At 45.5% G+C, this 22,227-nt stretch overlaps 1 protein-coding gene across 1 annotated transcript in view; it reads left to right on the top strand.

The window, feature by feature from the left end:
* The window catches only part of ITGA9 (integrin, alpha 9), a 341,099-nt gene that overhangs the window by 306,874 nt on the left and 11,998 nt on the right, over positions 1–22,227 (top strand). The window contains exons 24-27 of the mRNA XM_006890656.1: positions 1,875–2,000; positions 5,109–5,228; positions 8,667–8,768; positions 21,449–21,568. Of these exons, the coding sequence (XP_006890718.1) occupies positions 1,875–2,000; positions 5,109–5,228; positions 8,667–8,768; positions 21,449–21,568 (468 nt within the window). The remainder of the gene's footprint in view (positions 1–1,874; positions 2,001–5,108; positions 5,229–8,666; positions 8,769–21,448; positions 21,569–22,227) is intronic.

The raw sequence follows: 22,227 nt of genomic DNA, 5'->3' as shown, positions 1-22,227 counted from the left end.
TTTTTAAAAAATCCAAGGAGGAACATTCGTCTAAGTCATACAACACTCTTCGGTCGATTTGCTGTGCTGAGGTAACCTGGGTTTGCTGTGCCGCCGAACCTTGTACCCACTGGGGTCTCAAATGCCATGACTGCCCATGGTGGACAGTGTTTGGTGGGACTCCCAGTTTTAAGAACGGTTTGGAAGCAGGAGTGGCATCCACTTCCTAAACCACATGCCTCTGCAAAGTCTATGAACTTGGAGAAACGATAGTTATAGAAAGACCTCAGACTTTTGTTCATAGAGTCACTGTGAATCGTGCTCGACTCAACGGCAATCAACAACAACAAGGAAGCTACCTGTGACTTAGTGGTAAGAAGCGCTGCAGTGTCGAAGGCATGCAGTTCAAATCCACCAGTTGCTGTGTCAGAGAAAGATGGGTGTCTCCCATGTGATTAACTGCCTCTGAAAACCTGCTGGAGGGTCAATGGTGGGTTGGTCCCAACTTGACAGCACACGACAACATTGTGACTGGACTGAAATGTTACAGAGCAGACAGCAGCGTGTCCAATGCATCAACCACTCCCGCCTGTTCTGTTAGATCCTGGGGATTACAGTCCGCCCCCCATTGTAACAGCACTGCCCACCACCTCCCGGTTGCTCTTCTTCCCACTCGGTCTTCTGTCTCTCCTGTCTTCGTAGCTTTATCTCTGGGCAGGTAGCTCTCTCACTTACACAGGTAGCTTAATGTGAGTCTCAGCTCCTCACCTGAACAAGGAACAGCCATACCTGCCTTTGAGCGCTGCTGCCAGGATGTAAACATGCTGCAGCCAATGTCAAGTGTGAGTGACATTGACCTTCACTCTCACCATCTCCTCTTCACATCTCTGTCAAGTGTGAGTGATTTTGATCTTCACTCTCACCATCTCCTCTTCACATCTCACTTGCGTCTTCTCTCCATTATGTATATGTTGTTGTTATGTGCCATTGAGTCACTTGCGACTCATAGCGACCCTATGTACAACAGCCCTAAACCCTGCTCTATCCTGTGCCAATCGTACTGTCTCTGACACTCCCATCCCCATAACCACAGTCACTGAATCAATCCACCTCATAGAGGGTCTTCCCCTCCTGCGCTGTCCCTTCACCCTCCCAAGCATGATGTCCCTCTCCAAGGACCTCTCCCTCCTTACAACATGTCCAAAGTATGTCAGACGAAGCCCCAGAATCCTTGCCTCCAAGGAGCAGCCTGGTTTAACCCTCTCTAGGATGAATCTGTTTTCTTGGCAGTCCAGGGTACATTACATATCTCCATATTTTATTTTATTTGACTGTTGATGCTACAGCTCCTGCCTTCCAGCTTCTCAGTTATCATTGTCCACTCAAGAATAGTCAAGGGCAGTAAATTTAAGAGAATCTACCTCTACCCTCTCAAGGAGCCATCTGGTGGTTGCTACTGTTGTGCTGTTGGGTTGGAATGCGCTCAGAGCTGACTCGCCGCTGGGTTTTCAGAAGTAGTAAATCGCAGGGGAGGAGATTGGCCATCTTTCTCTCACAGAACAGCTGGGGGACTCGAACCCTGTGCCTTTAGGTGGGCAGTGAGGCAGCTTATTGCTGGGCTTGCGGAGCCGGGTGGTACAGTGGTTAGACACCCTCAACTGCTTAGTGAAAGATCCGTGATTCTAACCCATTAGTCACTCTGCAGGAGAAAGCTGTGACTGAATCCATGTCTGCCTGTGTTAAAGATTACAGTCATGGGAGTACCATGGGACAGACACATAGGGTCACTGTGAGTCAAAATCAACCTCACTAAAGTAAGTTTGAGATGGTTACCATTTCTACACCAGGGGACCATTGTTGGGACTGACCTCTGACAAAGCTCTCTTTATTTCCAGGTGGGCCAGGAGAAAGGGAACTGCTCCTTCCAGAGAAATCCAACCCCGTGCATCATCCCTCAAGAGCAAGAAAATATCTTCCACACCATATTTGCCTTTTTCACGAAATCTGGAAGAAAAGTCTTGGTAAGAATTAGTGGTTGTGGTGACATGGGTGGTCCTCAGTAGGCAGGCGAGCCCAAGTTGAGGGGTCAGCTTTAGATTTGGCTTTTGTTACTTCCTGAGTGTGGTTTTAATCATTTGATTTATAAAGTCACGAAGACTGTAGTCAGCTCCTAGTTTTCAGCCTGAGGTTTTGATCAGTGTTACAGTCACATTCCAAACTTCAGTGCCTGGAAAAGAAAAGCTTCTAACACATCAAACACAAAGTAAAAGTTACTCCAACAAGTTTGAGTCTAATCAAGAGTGGTGTGTTGAGTGCAGCCACTTTGGAAAGCTGCTTCAGTGTCTACTGAAATGAAATATGTGAACCCCATGACCTAGACATTCACCTCTGGAGTATTTCCCCAGGTTGAAATGAGTACTTCTGTCTTTTTAAGGAAAATGAGAATATTGACAATGGTATTATTCAGGATAGCTTAAAACTAGAAACAACTGATATGCTCATTAAAACAGAGAATGAGTAAAAGAACTACAGTATTATCCCATGCGCTGAAATATTACACAGCAATGAAAAAGAACAAGTTCTCGCTACATGCAACATGTATGAAACACTCAGATATAATCGTGAGTAAAATAAACCAAAGACCAAGAAAGCACATCCTAATTTCATTTAAAGGCAGTGAATCGCACAGGAGGAGCTTACCCATCGTTCTCCCAAGGAGCATGTGATGGATTTGAACCAGAAGATCAGAAATAGGAGAGAGGAGCCTCTGGCAGAAGAGCATCGTGCTGACTTTGGGGAGCTGGATATGAAATAAGAGGGGGCATGAGGGAGCTCAGGGAGGCTCCATTCTGCATCTCCATCTGAGTCACGGCTTCCCAAGTATGAAGACATATAAAAATTATTAAAATGTACACTTAAGATATGTTCTGCTTTTACTGCGTGGAGGATATACCTCAAATTAAGAATAAATGAAACTATTAAAGATAACTCTCGGCACCAGTAGCCAGGAAATCAAAAAACGTATTGCGATGGGAAAGTCTGCGGTTAGGGACCTCTCTAAAGTACTCAAGAGCAACAGTGTCTCTCTGGACACTAAGGTGTGCCTGATACAGGCCATGGTTTTTGCAATCGCTTGTTATGCATCAGAGAGTTGGACAGTGACTAGGGAGGATAGAAGGAGAATTGACGCCTTTGAGCTGTGGTGCTGGAGAAGGGTACTGAATGTACCATGGACTGCCAGGAAAACAAACAGATTCATCATAGAGAGGATTAAACCAGGCTGCTCCTTGGAGGCAAGGATTCTGGGGCTTCGTCTGACATACTTTGGACATGTTGTAAGGAGAGACAGGTCTTTGGAGAGGGACATCATGCTGGGTAGAGTAGGGGGACAGCGCAGGAGGGGAAGACCCTCTATGAGGTGGATTGATTCAGTGACTGGGGTAATCGGGATGGGTGTGTTGGGGGCAATGAGATTGGCACAGGATAGAGCACGGTTTAGGGCTGTTGTGCATAGGGTCGCTATGAGTCGCAAATGACTCGAGGGCACATAACAACAACAACATTAAAGATAAGACCTTAATAATTTTTTCTAAGTCCCTTTTCTCCTAGTCTTTGGCTTTGTTCCCTTAGCTACTTAACTTCCTAATGTTGTTGTTGTTGTTATGTGCCGTCGAGTCACCCGCAACTCGTAGCGACCCTGTGTACAACAGCCCTAAACCCTGCCCTATCCTATGCCAAACTTACTGCCTCCCACACACCCACACCCATTACCCCAGTCACTGAGTCAATCCATCTCATCGAGGGTCTTCCTCTCCTGCACTGTCCTCTACTCTCCAAAGCATGATGTCCCTCTCCAAGGACTGGTCCCTCCTTGCAACATTTCCAAAGTATGTCAGACAAAGATTCAGAATTCTTACCTCCAAGGAGCAGCCTGGTTTCACCCTCTCCAGGACAGACCTGTTTGTTTTCCTAGCAGTCCATGGTATATTACTCAGTACTCTTCTCCAACAACACAGCTCAAAGGCATCCATTCTCCTTTCATCATCCCCAGTTTCTAAATACCCTACCTAAAAAATAGCAATGAAAGTGAACATGCCACTACATAGGCAGGGATTCCATTATAATGTAGAAAATATATTTTGTGTCCAAAATGCGTAAGGATAATGCTTTTGGAAAATATAAATGGGTGTCATTTTGAAAATAGAAAACTTTCCTCATGTGAAATCCAAATATTTGGGGAGGGTGAACTGACAGGCAGCTTCCCTAGAGTGCCCTCTGGTGATAAGAAGGAGTGATGACACATGCTAGTCTCTTTTTTTTTTTTCTGCTGAGAGAAAAGGAGGCAGCCAACCCCTAGAGGGATTTACAGCTTTGGAAACCCTGTGGGTCAGTTCTCCTCTGTCCTCTAGGGTCGCTAGGAGTCAGAATTGACTTTACATCAGTGGATTTAAGATTGTTTGCTTGTTTGTTTGCTTGTTTGTTTGCTTGTTTGTTTGTTTGTTTGTTTGTGGAGGATTTTCTTTGTCTTGGGGTCTCGCTAGTGTTGTTGTTTGGGTTTCACAGTGACCAGGGAGCTCTGGTGGCCTGGTTGTAGGGAGAGCTGCTGCTAACCCAAAGGCCATGTGGTTGGTGGTTCAAATCCACCAGCAGCTCCATGAGGAAGAGACATGAGCCATCTCCTCCTATGTGATTTGCCGTCTCAGAAGCCCAGGGAAGGGTGAGCAATGAGCTGGTGAGAGCTTGACAGCAGTGAGTGAGAAGGTCAGGAGGAGAATGGACGTCCGTCCACTGCAAAATATCCTGCTGTGGCTTCGTCTCTGCTCTTACTATTATTGTGCTGTGATTTTGGGGGGATTGGGTTTTTTATTGTTGTTGTTGTTGGGGTTTTTTGGTTGGTTTGTTGTTGTTGTTGTTGTTATTGTTATTGTTGTGTGTGAGTGTGTACTGTTGAATCGGATCCAACTGGTACAGGAGGAGATTGCCCCTCCTTCTCCAGCAGAGCATCTGGTGGATTTGAACCGAGAACCTTTGGGATTACAGTGCAGTTTCTTGCCACTAGGCCACCAGAGCACCTCGTCTCTGCTCTTAACACGTTCTCTGATTCTTTATTTTATTTTTTTTCTCCTCAGGACTGTGAAAAAGCAGCAATGTCTTGCCTGACACTGCATTGTAACCTCAGCGCTCTCGCTAAGGAAGAAGGCCGCACTATAGACATTTACATGCTGCTGAACACAGAAATACTGAAGAAGGTGAGTCCCGAGGCGGCGCTCCCTCGGGGACCTGTGTCCATTTCTGGTTCACCTTATTTTCTTTGGAAGAAAACTGATTTGGGAGAAATTGATTCCCTTCACAGTTCTCCCATGCCGTATCTCTCCATTTAAAGGGGACATTTCTGGAAGAGCACCAGGATTGAATTTGACTCCCAGTGACCATCCGTTCTGTGATTCTGGGGGGATATAGTCCAGAAGCCCCTATAGCATAGGATGGACCTTCCTGGAGTGTCCCTGGTCAGATTGGAACAACTCATTGTCCACACACCTCCAAATGTGACAGATGGCCCTGTTGTTGTTGTTGTTGTTGTTGTATTTATGCTGTGAAGTTGGAACTAACTCCTGGCTGACTGTCCAGTGTGTTTTCAGAGGCAGTAAATCACACAGGAGGAAATTACCCATTTCTCCTGCAGAGTGGCTGATGGATTCGAACCACACGCCTTTGGGTTGCCAACACACCATACCACTAGGCCTCCAGGGCTCCTTAGACGACGCCTGTGACAGTTTTTCCCCATGTCATCCTTGCTGCTGTCAACAAAGCCTTTAATTGTAGAAAGCCTCTCTGGTTTCACCTTTGCCCTCAGCCTCCATGGCCGTGGAGTGCACTTGGTCACGAGGCTCAGAACTTTGTGCACCGCTCCTTGTCCTGATTCCTCTGCATAGCATAGCTGTCTGCCGGTCTGTCAGTCTGTCTGTCTATCATCACCCGTGTTGACTCTTTGCCAAGCCCTGTTCCCTCCTGAATTCTCTCCCCACGGACCAGCCAGTTCAGTAACGCTCTACAGGCGAGACAAGCCGTGGGTGGTGGAGGGACTGTCCTGCAAGTCGCCTTCAGCAGAGACCAGGAATTTCAGGGTGAAGGAGATTCTCTTACAAAGCTCACTTGAAAGCCAGGGAGGCCAGAACAGCTCCTGGACTTGGAATGCAGAGTGTGGGTGTCCCCGGAGCCAGCCAGGGCCCCCCTCGGGCGGCGAGGCCAGGACGACTGTGGAGCCAGCCTCTGGGAGGATGGGACCCTGAGCCAACCCTGTGGGCTGGCCTGGCCCGCGGTTCTGTTTACTTTCCTTTTGACCCCAGGGTCTGGCCTCAGACAAGGGAATTTGTGGTTTCATTGTTTTGACCTTAAATTTTCATTTGAAGTATATAGCATCTGATTTTTAAAATCATCAGAGGATTCGGATTATTTTCAAGTGTTTTTCTCCAGACTGTGATGCTTTCTTCAGTGGATCTGTAACTACCGAAGCCTGTCCTGTGTCTGGCTCAGCCTTTAATGTGGGCAATTATTACCATTATTATCCTCATTAAGGACATTACGAGCCGCCAGTGAGATGATAATGATTCAAACACAAGATCAAATCTACAGGATATTCTCCCATATAAAATCACACCGTCTCAAAACTGAAAAACTAGTAAGTGAATCCATTAAAATCATTTACTACTTAATGTAAGTTAACTGAGGCCATTCCCTTGACTGGCAAGCTGCCTGAATTATTTAAAAGCCCTTTTATGAGTTTTTAGAAACGTAGAAAGAACCCCACATTGGACATCACTCACAGGTAAAGTCCACAGAAGAATCCCCACGTGTCACGCAGGCAGGTTCTGTGGCTTCTTTGGTTGAGATGAGCAAAGAAGCCCCTTGGGACCATCCTCCATGGGGAGGGCCCTTCAGTTTCCTGTTATGTGGTAGCTTTAGCCAGAAATGGGTCAGTTATCAGAGCACAGCCCTCGACTGTGACAGACAGATGGAGTGGATGTGGGTGAAGCGGCAGAAGGCACTTTACTGGCAGAGCCCAGGCCACTGTGGGCGGAACCCCGAGTGCCCGTGCCCACCCTATCTTTCCACCACAGCACCTCATGGCCCTGTGCTCACTGTCAACGCAGTGCCCTCCACACCACTGGCTCCAGGTCCTGGTGTGTCCTGGGCCATAGCCCTGCCAACCCCTCTCCCTTTCCAAGTTCCTTCTCCAGCCCTGCCTTGGACCCATATTCTGGGTTTCTGGACCAGCAGCTTTGAACCTGAGCACAAGCCAGGGCTTCTGACAGCCTCTGGCTAGTCAATTCTTCCTGAGTCTCAGACGTACCCACGACTAGTCTGTCTGTCTGTCTGTCTGTCTGTCTGTGTCTCTCTCTCTCTCTCTCTCTCTCTCTTTCTTTCTTTCTTTTTCTCTCTCTCTCACCATCTGGTAACTGCCAAGTCAGCTCTTACTCGTGGTGGTGACTGTGTGTGTGTCAGAGCAGAACTGTGCCACCTATGATGGTTTTCAGTTTCTCCACCACCCCTTCCAACATCTGCCACATACGATGGCTCCTTGTGCCACCTGAGAACCTCTCTCTCTATCTCTTTCCACATCCACATTTAGGCCAGTTCTTAATCACATACTTATTTCTTCTCATCTCACTATCCGACACTCTCTTTCCATGTTAACTGACTTTGACGCCAGAACAACTTCATTTTAAGAGCAGAGAGAGAGATTTAAAAAAAAAACAAAACAACAAACCCCAAACAAAAAAAAAACAGAAAGGCCACACAACTCATGTGGAGAGTTTGAGGGTTGTGGTCAGGCCAAAAAGATGCTTGAAAAAATGTAAATCAGATGCCTTCTGTGGGATGCCAGGGCTGGCTTTGCGGTCCACAATTAACAGCTTTATTTATTCTCAACTCTTTATAAATATGTCACTATCAATATCCAAATATCTGGCTCCCACCACTTGGAAACCTCAACACACATGTTTGCCTGGGCTGGTGCTGACTGGCAAAACTCTATAGTTTTTTTGTGGCTAGGAAAGAATTCTTAAGAGGCATACTGGGAAATCTACACTTTTTGTAGACTCTCCCACCCCCACTCCGTGCTGCAAGCAGTTCCCACACACGCTTGGTAACCGAAAGGTGGAAGGGTTGAGTCTACCCAGAGGTAGCTTAGAAGAAAGGCCTGGTTCTGTCTCCAGCCCTGCCTTGGACCCGTTTTCTGGTTATCTACACAAGCAGCACAGATGCCAGAAGCACAAACCAGTCATTTGAAACACCTAGGGAGCAGAATGCTTCTGAACATGAATCGCAGTCAGCTGCTCTTATGTGTTATATTCAAGCCTAAGGTTGATTAGTGGTAAGGAATTGTGCTGGCAACCCAGAGGTATCCAGTTCAAATCCACCAGCTGCTCTGCGGGAGAAGGATGGACAGTCTCCTCCCATGTGCTTTACTGTCTCTGCAAACCTGCTGGTGGGTCAGTGAGGGGTCAGTTCCAACTCATTAGTACGCAACAAAAGGTGGAGAGAGATCTAGCAAAGCACTGAACTGTGTCTGCTCTTTGGGCTGGTCTACGGGGGAACTCTTGGCATTTTCTGACTGATAGTTGTGGACCCAGCCATTGCCAGTGTTGGAAAAATTCCTGCAGCTAATTGTGTTGTCTCGTCCACAGGACAGTTCATCTGTCATCCAGTTCATGACAAGAGCCAAGGTCAAGGTGGATCCTGCCCTCAGGGTGGTGGAAATCGCCAATGGGAATCCAGAAGAGATGATGGTGAGTCAGCCACCTCCACAGACCCCCTTGGGGTGAGGGAACCAGGTGACTCGGGTGACAGTCTCTGACGTTCTCCGAGCCATCACGGCCGTTTGACCATGCCAGCCTTGGCTTCCAGGCTGCCCTGGGGACTGCAGTTAGCTGTTGTGATAACATTGTTCTAAGCATGCACTCGTGATGTGAAAGCGCCCTGCCGTGGCCAGCCAAACAAAAAAGAATCTGGACGTGCCCTTGACGGGCTTGAATTTCCACTCTGAAGCCAGGGCTATTTTTATCTTTCTCAGCCCTTTCCCTGAAGCTTCGTCTAGCCTCCTAGTCACGTTGCTCCATGGACAAACACTGGGTGTTTCAAAATAAATTGCTTGAATAACTTGCAGAGGTCACGTCCAAAGAGCCAAGTCTCAGAAACTTGCCTCTCATTCTCCCCACGTGCCTTGTTCTCCCGAGGTGAAGTTGGCATGTGTCTCAGATGCTGGAGGGTTTGACAGACCACCAGACTTGGATGCGGGACTGTGGGAGAGGCCAAGGCCAAGTACAGCCGTGGAACTTGACTGTCTTTAGTTCTTATTCTGGGGGAGCTGGTGTGTATCTTTTATTTGACACCCACACTCAGATCCTGGGTGTATAGAAGGGAAAAGAACAGCATATAAATGGCATTTACCAAGGAACCAAACAATGATACTCTCCTTATCCCCTCCCTGGAATTTGCCCTCTAACAAGGGATACTCGACCTTCTCTTGGAAGTATCTATGCAGAATGTTGCTTTGACAAATTTACTGTAGTAATAAATTACTGTTGTTGTGTGCTATGCTATCAGTACTGACTCATGGTTGACCCTCCAGTGGACTTTCAATTTATAGATCGCACAGGAGAAAATCTCCCATCTTTCTCCCAAGAAGCAGTTGTGGTTTCAAACCACCAGCCTTTGGCTTGGCAATGCAACTCCTTACTCAAGTTGTTGTTGTTGTTGTTGTTAGGTACCATCAAGTCAAGTACATCTTATAGTGACCCGATGAACAGCCAACCTGAAACCTGCCCTACCGTACCTTCCTCTCCATCTCAAAGACACTAGAACCCATTGCTGAAGTCACAGTGTCAGTGCATCTCATTGGAACTCTTCCTGTCCTGCACTGACCCTCTGATGTCCCTTTCCAAGGATTAGCCTCGTGTAGCTACGTGTCCAAAGTATGAAAGATGAAGCTTCAGTCATCCTTGCCTCCAGAGAGCACATTCGAATTAGCATAGATTAATTACTTTTTTGGGATTGTTCTTTAGCGCTCTGATGGCAGTGAAGATGTCCCCATATCTAAATATCTGGATGAGAAGGTCCCTGTGTGACGCAAATGATCTACTCTTGACTGTTGACCTAAAGGTTGGCGTTTCAAACCCAGCTACAGAGGAAGTGGTCTCGCTGTCTGCTTCTGTTATGATTGTTGTTGTTGATTGCCTTCAAGTCGAGCACGACTCACAGCGACCCCATGAACAAAAGGCCTGAAGCCCCTCTACAACTATCGACATTTGTCAAAGTTCATAGAGTTTCCGGAGGCACGTTGTTTAGGAAGTGGATGCCACATAAGCAAACCATACGGGACGGTTCTGCTTTGGGGCACACGGACAGCTTTGAACCTAACTATGCCTGACAGCAACTAATAACAAGAGTCAGCAAAGGTGCTAACATTCTGGAATTGTCGCAGGTCAAGCTGGAGGTCAGCCCGAGCCCACTCTTAGGAGACCCCAACTGGGAAGGGCTCAGAGAGGAAGGAAAGCCTTAGGGACCTCGGAAATATGTCAGTCCTGCTTGTTTCTTGTCTGCTGAGACCAGAACGTAAGTGGGACAGAATGAATATGAATCCTCTGAATAGAGAGGAGGCCTTGAAATGGTGAAGGACCAGGCATTCCATACTCTGTAGAGACCCTCTCTCCTCTCTTCACATCCAGAAATCGTCCAAGGGGTCATTTTCATAATTGAAGCTGAATGGAGTATGATGGGGTGATGCCAGAGACCCTCACTACTGAGGCTCAGCTTTTCTGATATGTCAGAAATTTGGAATTCTGCCTCTCCCTCCCTGCATTTAGGCCGTTTAACTAAGAATCCCAGCCTTTTCTGGGGAAGTTTAAAAACAGGTTATTTGCTGCTTTGCTCTGGTCACAAAGTTTTGTTGAATGAATTCTCTGCCCTACAGGCAATATTTGGAATATTCTGGTAGACCGCAGTATCACCACCTAAGAAGTAATATAAATAATTAACAAATTGCCTACAAAGGAAATTTCTGTATAGATAAGAGATACACACACACACACACACACACGTTGTTGTTAAGTGCTATTGACTACAATTTATAGTGACTCTCTGAATAGTGCATCTAAACCCTGACCTGTCCTGATCCATTTTCTTATCTCTGCAGTATCTGATCCCAGTATATATTGATACAGGTATCCAACAGCTATGTCTTATCCTTGGAGACAAAGATGGTGAGACTTCGTCTCTTATACTTTAGGCATGTTGCCAGGAGAGGCTGGCTGTTCCTTGGAAAGGAACATCATGCTTGGACCAGGGGAAGCTTAACAAAAGAGAATGGGAAGACCCCCAAAGAGAGGGATTGACATAGAAAATGCAGCAGCGGGCTCAAGTGGATCAGAGATGATGAGCGTGGCACAGAGGAGGACAGGGTTCAGGTCTGTTGTTCACAGGGTTGCTAGGAGTTAAACTCTACTCAGCGGTACCTAACAGAACAACAATATTGTGGTTCTTGTTGTGGTTGTTATATGATATATGTCAAATTTACTGTGCTAATAAATTACTGTTGTTGTGTGCCATGCTATCAGTACTGACTCATGGTTGACCCTCCGGTGGATTTTCAGTTTATCGTCACACAAAAGGAAATCTCACATCTTTCTCCCAAGAAGCAGCTAGTGGTTTCAAACCTAAGCCTTTGGCTTGGCAATGCAACTCTTTACTCAAATTGTTGTTGTTGTTGTTGTTGTTGTTAGGTACCATCAAGTCAAGTACAACTTATAGTGACCTTATGAACAGCCAACCTGAAACCTGCTCTATCCTGTGCCAGTCTTATTGCCTCTGACACACTTACCCTCATAACCCCAGTCACTGAATCAATCCATCTCATCGAGGGTCTTCCTCTCTTGCACTGTCCCCTCCATCCTTCCAAGCATTGATGTCCCTCTCCAAGGACTGGTTCCTCCTTGCAGTATGTCCAGAGTATGTCAGACGGAGCTTCAGAGTCCTTGTCTCCAAGGAACAGCCTGGTTTCACCCTCTCTAGGAAAAACCTGTTTGTTCTCCTGGAAGTCCGTGATATAGTCAACACTCTTCTCCAACACCACAGCTTAAAGGCATCAATTCTCTTTCTGCCATCCCTAGTCATTGCCCAGCTTTCTGAAACATAGCAAGTAATTGCAAAGACTATGGCCTGGATCAGGCATACCTTAGTCTCCAGACTGACATCATTGCTCTTCAGTACTCTGGAGAGGTCCCAGACTTCAGACTTTCCCAATGCAGTTCGTCTTTTTTATTTCCTGGCTGCTGGTACCAAGAGTGCTGATTGTGGAGCCAAGCAAAATAAAGCATATAGAAATATATTTATACTGGAAGTTTGCCTTCTATGAGAGACTTAAACTGAGAGATTCAGAAAAATGGTGCTTAGCATCCCACCTGTGAGTTCTAAGTCATCTCTACTTTCCCAAAGCACACCTTTCATGAATTACTATTTTAGAAAGAGAGAGGGAGAGGGGGAGGGGGAGGAGGAAGGGAGGAAAGAAGGAAGGGAGGGAGGGAGAAAAGGAAGGAAGGGAGGGAGGGAGGAAGGAAGACGGGTGGGTGGATGGATGGATGGATAGTATGGTGATACTTTCATTCTCAGGAGTTCTTGGGAAGAATTTCTTGTTTCAACATTCACTCCCCAACCCCGTAGTACTTTGAAAAAAATTACACATAGCACAATTCCAGAATGCTCCTATTTTCTCCCTTGTGTGTCCATAGTTTTGCCTTTTCAATCCATAAAGTAAAAGTTCTGTAGTGTACTCCCAACTTTCCTGGCAAGAAACAACAACAACAACAACAAAATCTCTTCTGAGTAGGAAGGTTTGTGTTTTTAGGACAAACACATCCCTCCCTGTGTGATTGCGCCCATGTCCGGCTCGCTGTCAGCCGTCCAGCTGAAGGGGAATTGCCATAAAGGCTCACCACCAAATTTAAATCAGACAAGATTTCAGATTAGGCACCAAATTGTTAATGGCCTTGGAATGGGCAGTAAATGTTCTTGGTGCTGGAATAAGTAGGGTGGAGAGAGGAGGGAAACCAATTTTTAACCACATGCAGCCTGTGTAATGATTAGTTGAACTGCTGAGAAAATCAGGCCATTCTCCTGTAGTTCATGTCTTTATTTTTATGCTGTGGCTTACGTAGTGCTTCCTGGAACATTTGGATGAATACCTAGAAATAGTGAATAAGTTCTAGAGGCATTTGCCTAGACAGGAGCTCTGATGGTGTAGCGTGTTACATGTTGTGTTGATAAGTAAAAGGTCAGAGGTTCAGCCAGTCCACAGGAGAAAGATTTCCTCCTCTAAAGATTACAGCTTCAATGCTATGCTGCATTGAAAAACAAGGAACTCATGAAATATTACACAAATGGGTGACCCTGGAGGACATTATGCTGAGTGAAATACCTCAGTCACAAAAGGACAAATACTGCATAGCGCCACTGTTGTAAAACAGGACTGACATCAGGGTTGGGGGGAGACTGAGAAAGAGGGGATAAATAATGTATACTGCATTGAAAAAGACGAGGGAGAAAACTATTTAAAAGGAGTATATGATTAGGTATTATAGTGATGACAGGAGTCCAGAACGAAGGCTGCATAGTGGAGTGGACTTGGGGGGAGAGATTGAATAAAAATGAAGGAATTTTCCTTTTATTTTTCAAAGAGAAGAGCGAACTGGGGGGGGGTAGGGGGGAGCAGGGAGAAAGTGCAACAATGAATGAATGGAAATCCAAAGTCTCTGTAAATTTTTATTAAAATTAATAATAATAATAATAATAATAAAAACTGAAAAAAATTTACAGATTTAGAATCCCAGTGGAGGTCATTATAAATCAGAACGTGCTTTATTTAGATTGAGAGAATCACCCAAGAAGCTTATCGCACATGGGAAGGGTATTTCAGTTGTAGGGGGAATCTCTATGAGCTTAGAGAGCTTGGCATGGAGATACCAGGCAGCAGGGACCTGGTTAGCAGGGCAGAGAGTGGCACAGGCCCTGACGGAGGACCTGGGCAGGATCCAGGCCCCGTGAGGCCGATGGGCAGTGCCAAAGGGAAGCCACTTGAAAGCCACTGTTTGAGTTATGAATTACATGATTCTATGTAGATTCTTTTTAAAAAAAACAAAAAGCAAACAAACAAACAAAAAAAAACCAACCAAGCACAAGCTAATGTGTGAACCATGACGTATCAGGGTCAAGTGTAGAAATAAGGAGACCAGTCAGAACAGTTTGTCCAGCATCAGACGGCAACAGACGGCAGAGGAGATATAGAGAAGTGGGCACGTAGATTCGTATCAGTAAATAGGGGGGCAGTGAATGTTACTCAGCTCCAGGGCTACAAAAACCAAGCCTACTGCCTTCAGTTCGGTTCCTTCTCAAGAGACCCTCCTGCAGATTTCCACAGCCATAATATTAGCAGGAGTGGATTTCGTCTTTCTCCCAGGGGTCAAACATCTGATCTTCTGGTTAGCCACCCGACATTTAACCTGTCCTAGATATCAGTCTAAGGTGCACCTGATCCAGGCCATGGTCTCCACAGTTAACTCGTTATGCATCAGAGAGCTGGACAATGACTAAGGATGAAAGAAAAAGAATCGATGCCTTTGAGTTGTGATGCTGGAGAAGAGTGTTGAACATACCGTGGACTGCGAGGAGGACAAACAGGTCTCGCCCACCCCATGGCCCCGGGATGCACGTAAAGCTGGGGATTAGGCATATCAGGCGGATAGAAGAGATTCAGGAGGACCAGGGCCAAAGACCAGCAGGTGGAAGTATTTTCACTCAACCTTTAAACATGCACATCTGTGTTCCATTGTCCTTGGCAGTGTCATTGTTTTCCCTTTTTCTTATAGTTGTTGTCAGTGCCGTCAAGTCGGCATTGATTCACAGCTGACCCTTCAGCAGGTTTTCAGAGACAGTAAATCACACAGGAGTAGACTTCCCATCTTTTTCCCACAAAGCTGCTGGTGGATCTGAACTGCTGGCCTTTTGAGTTGCAGCCCCAGCTCCTCCTTACCCACCAGGCCATCTGAACCCCTTTGCTCATGTGTATTCTATTCTGATGACACCTGTGAGCTCAGTGTTATTGCTTCCGTTTTCTGTTGCGCTGACAGGTCCTGGAAGGTGAAGGGACTTCCCTGAGCGTCCACAGCCTGGAGATGGCAGCACCAGGACTGGCCGCTGTGCCGTCTGCTTGCAGGCCCCCAGCCTTCTCCTCTCCCCTGGACCCCCTCCCACCCCGCCTGCCCTCAATGTCCTGTCACTGAGCCCACACACAACGGGAAGGCTGGTCGGAGCAGGTGGTCGGAATCACAGTCCTGGTGGTCAGCAGCTGGTGCTGTGTCCAAGGAGAAACCTTTGGCCCTGGAGGCCTCCGCAGCACGTCATGTTCAGACAAAGCTCAATTCGGGAACTTTTTCTGCTCTTGTGTGGTGCTTCCCCAGACACACAGCTGCTCAGGAAAGAGAATGAACATTTCCCAGGAACCTCGATTAGACTCAGAACTCAGACTCACTGCCCAGGTGGGCTGGGACTCGCAAAGAGTCTCCGCCAAGTTTCTGAGGCTGTAAATCTTAACAGGAGGAGACTGCCCATCTTTCTCCTGTGGATTCAAATGACCAGAGGCACGTACCACTTTGGTAAGACACACAACATCCAGTGCTCTGCAGGGGAAACGCCATAGCTAGAGCTGATACAGCCGTGTTCCTCTCGCCTCTGCAAAAGTGCATTCTGGAGACTGTCAGAGAAATACAGTCAGACTGCAAAAGCCAGAGTCCAGCAGGGAAGGAAAAGTCAAGTATTTTCCATGAATAGGAGCTCTGGCGGCATAATGTGTGACTTACTGTGTTACTAAACAAAGTGGAGGTTCAGATCCACCAGATGCCCCTCAGAAGATGGGCAGTCACCTCCTATAACGATAAGCAACCTTGGAAACCTGGTGAGGGGACACTCCAAGCTGGAAGTGACTTGACAGTGAGGTGGTGGTGGTGGTTGTTGTTGTTGTGTGCCATTGAGTTGGAACCAACTCAGATCTGACCCTCATTCTTTATCAGCTCTCTGAAGCATAACAAGTCATTGGGAAGACCATGGCCTGGATTAGGCACATCCAGACTGACATCGTTGCTCTTCAGCACTCTGGAGAGGTCCAGGACAGCAGATTTTTCCAGTGCAGTTTGTCTTTTGATTTCCTGGCTGCTGGTATTAAGAGTGTTGATTGTGGAGCCAAGCAAACGGCAATTGTTAACAACCTCAATCTCTTCTCCATCTGCTAGTTTATGTACAAAATTCCAATATTTTGTTTTCCAGAAGTGATTATTCCAATTTCCCTCATCCCACCCACCCATCAAATTGTCCAACTCCATGATTAATCCCCCCTCCCCCTGGACATCCTCATCCCTCTGCTTCCACCCTCCCCCACCTTGGACCCTTATATTCGTTCTACAATAATGGTTTTATATCGGATTTGTCCTTGTGGAACTGAGTCCACTCCGCATAACTGGAGCTGAGTATTTTAAATGTTTGCTTATTGCTCCGGCCTTATTCCATTTAATATTACAACAGTTACCGTTTTCCACATACTCTCACTATGTTTCAAAAGTATCTAAGACTTAGAGTCGGCAATCAGCCTCCAACTCACAGCCCCGTCCCAATAGGTTTCAGAGGCTGCAAATCTTTCTTTAAAAAAATAAAATAATGAAATTTTAATTTTAAATGTGATTTTAACGAAAGTCTACAGAAAAGTTGGATTTTAATGCATTCATTGTTGCACAATTTCCTACCTCTTTCCTCCTCCTCTTCCCCTCTCCCCAGTCTACTGGGGATTGCTATGTACCTCTTATTCTGGACTATTGTCATATATATTATGCCTAATCATATATTCCTTTTAAACAGTTCATGATCTGTGCCCATGCAGTGTTCATTGTCTTCCCACCCATTTCCTAGTCTCCTCCCAAACCTCCGTATCAGTCCTGCTTTATAACAGTGATGCTATGCAGTATTTGTCCTTTTGTGACTGAGATAGTTGACTGAGGCTGTAAATCGTTATGAGAAGAAACTCTTCATCTTTTTCTTAAGGAGCAGCTGGTGGGTTCGAATCACTGACCTTTTGGTTAGCATGCTGACATGTTATACACTACCCTACAAGGGTCTAGCAAAAGGAGGGCTGCCACCCTTAACTTGGCATGTTCAAGTACTCCCTACTCAAAATATGATCCGTGGACCAGCAGCCCTTGCCCCATCTGGGAGTTTATGTTAATGAGTTTATAGGAATCCCAGGTTCCCATTCCAGACTTCCTGATGCAGAATCTGCATTTTAGCAGGGTTCCTCACATGAATCCTGCACATATTAAAATTTGGACACTCCTCCTGCCCAGGGACTATCTAACTCTTCTGGACTCAGATCCTGTGACATTCTATAGTAACGTGTAAAGGATTGACAAGTTAGAAATGGCTTTTGCCAATAAGATGGTTTCTGGCTGTTAAAGAATCCCAAGATGTTAGTTTATTGTCTGTAGGATGTTAGCCAGTTTTGTCTGGGACTTTGTATTCTAATTCCAGCATTCTTCCCTCCTTTGTGCTGCTTTTCTGAGCCTTCTTTGGACTGGCTTTATTCGAGAATGGATTAAGAGAATCTTTTACATGTGGTCAGTAAATATTGGTGTAAATCATGGTTGGGGTTTGGGTTTTTTTTATTTTTTATTTTGAAAATTACACTTTGTCAGCCAGGGGGGTTTTTTAACTCATTTTTAGTAGCTCTGTAATATATCGGTTTTAGGTGACCCTCTTTTACTTAACTGTTATCTTGTTGAGAAAACACAGTGCAAAGCAAGCTGCACAGTTAATCCAAAGGCTTTGTATCTCAGGAGATTCGTATCTATGGGAAAGAGGTGGGCCATCTCCTCCTGTCATTTACAGCCTCGGGAACCCCATGGAGAGTCATTATGAGTCAGAAATGACCCAGCGACAGTAAATTTGGTTGCCTTACCTTACCGAAAGATAGTAAATTTGACTACCTTATTGATAATTTTTTATTAAGTTCCAACATAAATAATTTTATGATATGCATCCTCAAAACATAATTTATATGTCTTGCCTTTGATTGAATTTGCACGTCTAGAGTTTATAGAGGAGGGCATAAGTCTTTTTGTTGTTGTTGTTTCATTACAATCTAAGCTTTATTAACTTTTACCTTGTATCTTTTTAGTCTTCTGAGCAGTCAAATTTCCACAGTAACATATTTTTCTTTCATTTTGTGCGTTTATCATGTATGTTTCCAAACTTCAAAGTTTTTGTTCTTTTTAAATTCATAAAGGTATATTATCACTATCTATATGTACAAAAGGACATAAATATTTTTAAGATGAGACATATTGGACCTCGCAGGGAGGAAAGTGCATCAATGAATGAATGGGAATCCAAATTCTTTATAAACTTTCATTTAAAAAAATTATATAAGAAAGGAAGTGCATTTCAGGTGGCAAAAGCAGCTTAATAGACAGGTCTCCATAGTTTAAAACCTGAATAGGTGTCTTGGGAGGAGCTGCGAAGAGGGACGTCTGGTTTGAAGACCAGGCCTGATGTCCTGAGTTACTTCATATCAAGAGAAGCCATTAACAGTGTAAGCTGAGATGTGACACAATGAGACCTGTGTTGTAGAAAGACAGAGAGATGCTGAGGCCCTCAGAGTAATGGTGATGAGAGAGCACGTGGCCTGAACGAGGGCTGTAGGTCAAGGGTAGAAATAAGAGGATGGGTAGCAGAACTAGCTAGAGAAGAAGAAAGAATTGGTCAGGATCGCCCCAGTAGCAGGTAGAAAAGAAGCCCGACAGTCACAGTTTCTTGACTCTCCGTGTAGCCCATGCTGCTGTTGGGATTCTAAGACTTGACTTCTCAGAACTGTGTGATGCTCGCAGCATCACCCACAGAAGGATTGATGGCAGTCGTGATGTGAGGGAATCGGCTCTGCCAAAGCGTAAAGCTCGCGTCCAAGAAGATGAATGACATCACTAAAAATAAGAAAAGATTAAGCGCACATTCCAGGGACGTGACAGGGTGTGCGTGTGGAGTTTGCCAGACTAAACTATAGCACATACTCCAGCTGTCTCAGTATCCAGAAAACCAGACCTCCAGTGTGGCCTTGGGGGGATGTAGGCTCCGGACACCTGGAGGCAGGCGGTGTTCCTAAGAAGCCATCTTAGTTACTTACCTTACACGACTAGACTTTACAACTAAGTCCATCTCAGTAATTCATTATCATTCAACCAGAGAGTTTAGCAGGCTTTTATTAGGGTACTAGGTGCTTTGCTATGTTTGTCTTATTTCCCCTTCCAGACACCCATTTCACAGAGGAGGAAACGGCGAGTCTTGTCTGAGTTGCCTAAGTCTGCACTGATTAAACCAGACCTTGTTGATACAGAAGGTTCCTCAGTGACAAGTCGTTTTACCTCTGTATCATTCTTCTTGGGCAAGGTGCTTCTTAGTTCATCTGTATAAGTACAGTAAGGGGTTCTGAATGAAGAGGTGATTTGATCTGCAGCTATCTAGAGGCAGGAATCCAAAGATGTGCGTCCCTTTTTAAAACCGTGAATCTCTAATATGAATCTGATAGAAAATAGTTGGCTTAAGATGACAGCTTCAGAGCTTATTCCTATCCCATCACCTGTCACCCTCACATGTTCCTCGCTCAGCATTGCTGGTGGTCTGGAAACCACTCTTTGTAATAGCTCTAAACAGGAAATTACCTTAAAGCCTGTCAACAGTGGAATGGTGCATCAACATGGTGGAATATTATATAGCAGTGAAAATGAACATACTACATACAATGTGGTCTGCATCTGCCTTTTCCCATCTCTGTTTGCCCACTCTTATTTTTTTTTCTTTTTTAATAATGGTCTTTTCAATCACTTCTTATGTGTCAGGGAGTTGGACAATGACTAGGGAGGATAGAAGGAGAATTGATGCCTTTGAGCTGTGGTGCTGGAGAAGAGTATTAAATGTACCATGGACTGCCAAGAAAACAAACAGATTCATCGTAGAGAGGGTTAAACCAGGCTGCTCCTTGGAGGCAAGGATTCTGGGGCTTCATCTGACATATTTTGGACATGTTTTAAGGAGAGACCAGTCCTTGGAGAGAGACATCATGCTTGGTAGGGTGGAGGGACAGCGCAGGAGGGGAAGGCCCTCTATGAGGTGGATTGATTCAGTGACTGGAGTAATCGGGATGGGTATATTGGAGACAGTGTGATTGGCACAAGACAGAGCAGCTTTTAGGGCTGTTATACATACGGTCGCTATGAGTCGCAAGCAACTCAATGGCACATAACAACAACAACAACAACAACAACAACAACAAAACTAGACCATTTATCTCAAAACAAAACATTGAAATTCTTGAGATGAACTAGATGCTACAACAGCTGCCCTGTTGGGTTTCGGTGTTGTTCCCTCACAGAATCCATGCCTGAATCTGTGGTGTACAATTTTTAGGTGCCTCGCACAGCCAAGACCAGTGGGATTTTGCCTTTTCACCTCAGCCCTCCGGTTCTACTTCCTCTTGCACTTGTCTGGGTAGCCACTCTTGCCACAGGTGGGCTTCTAGAGATGGTAGGGCTTGGGACCACAGCAACAGCACAATACGTGCATCTTACTGTAACGCTCTCCAAATGGTGATGTTCCCTTCATTATCTCACTTCTGCAGCCGAAACTCTAGAGACCAGAAGAGAAGGCACTTCTGGGGCATCAACAAGACTTTATTAAAGGCTAGAAAAGGAAAAGGGGAAATCTCAGGACCCATGAGTTTAGACACTGCTTGCTGACCTCAGAAAAAAAGACCGTTTTTCCAAGACTCCCACTTTGAAGTCTTTTTTCACATGGTAAATGCAATCTCAGGACCTGTTACCAGAGAGCTCATTCTAATTTAACTGCACGACACCCTCTCATCCATGGAAAATAATACATTTGATCTCTTTTATATCTCAGAACATACTAATTTAAGACATACTCAGTGTCACTAACATAACAGAGAAAACCCATTCCTAGAAATCCAAAGTCTCTGTAAACTTTCATTAAAATAAATTTAAAATAAAAGAACAGCAAATGAACATGTTTCCAGAAAAAAAAAATTCCCAGATGGAATTTTAATCATAGTTTAGAGTTAAGATTTCCAACTCATCATTTGAGACCTAATTCAATCTATAGCAGATTGCAGATGTCTTGCTTAAAGTACTTGGTTTAAAAAAAAATCCAATAGCATAAACCAGGCAAGCACTCAGCAGAGTTCACTTCTCAGGTCTCTATACTCTGGACAGTATCTTAGGCTCCCACCAAATGTCAGGCCCAGCTGGATGGAATCAAGCCTTGGGCACTTAGGTTTGGGAAGTGTTTTGACTCTTGTCTTGCCCCGTAGGTGGTCTTTGAAGCGCTGCACAACCTGGAGCCCCGGGGCTACGTGGTGGGGTGGATCATCGCCATCAGCCTGCTGGTGGGTATCCTCATCTTCCTGCTGCTGGCTGTTCTGCTCTGGAAGGTGAGTCTGGCGGCCGCAGGACCCTGTGGAACACACACACGCACACACACACACACACACACACAGAGTGCAGCATAGGGGCCCATGGAGCACACACACACACAGTGCAGCATAGGGCCCCGTGGAATGAACACACACACACGCGGCATCTCTCTCCCCAGCTCCCCTGCCTCTCCAGGGTCAGAGCTCCTGCAAACAGCTTTCCTGGAGGACGCTTCCTGTCTGGCACAGGTACAGGAAGGACGGTGTCATGTGGAGCCTGGAGTAGAAACCCGACTCCTCTCAGAGCCTTTCACACATGATGGTTCAACAAACATTAGAGGGAGAACAGAGTTTCATGTCTCATTGTTTTTTTAAAAAATGATTTCTTTTTTTCGTGAAAGTTTACACAGCACATTAGATTTGCATGTACTAATATCTAGGCGTATTGTTCCGTGTCATTAATTACGTCTTCCACTGTGTATCACCATCTTCAACTTTCTTGTGGTTTGGGTGGACCTTTACAGAGCAAGTTAATTTTCATTTAACAGTTTTGGGGTTTTTTGGTTTTGTTTTTTTCCATTTAACAGATTTTACACATTGGTTCATGATTTGGTTGCAGTCCCCTAAAAGTAGCAGCACTCTACCTGCTTCCACCCTGGGTTCCCCATTTCCAATTG

The sequence above is a fragment of the Elephantulus edwardii genome, unplaced genomic scaffold (genome assembly GCF_000299155.1).
Source record: "Elephantulus edwardii isolate Elephantulus edwardi_28Jun2011 unplaced genomic scaffold, EleEdw1.0 scaffold00091, whole genome shotgun sequence".
Lineage (NCBI taxonomy): Eukaryota > Metazoa > Chordata > Mammalia > Macroscelidea > Macroscelididae > Elephantulus > Elephantulus edwardii.
The sequence above is the reverse complement of the archived record's forward strand: the minus strand, read 5'-3'. Positions and strand labels throughout refer to the sequence as shown.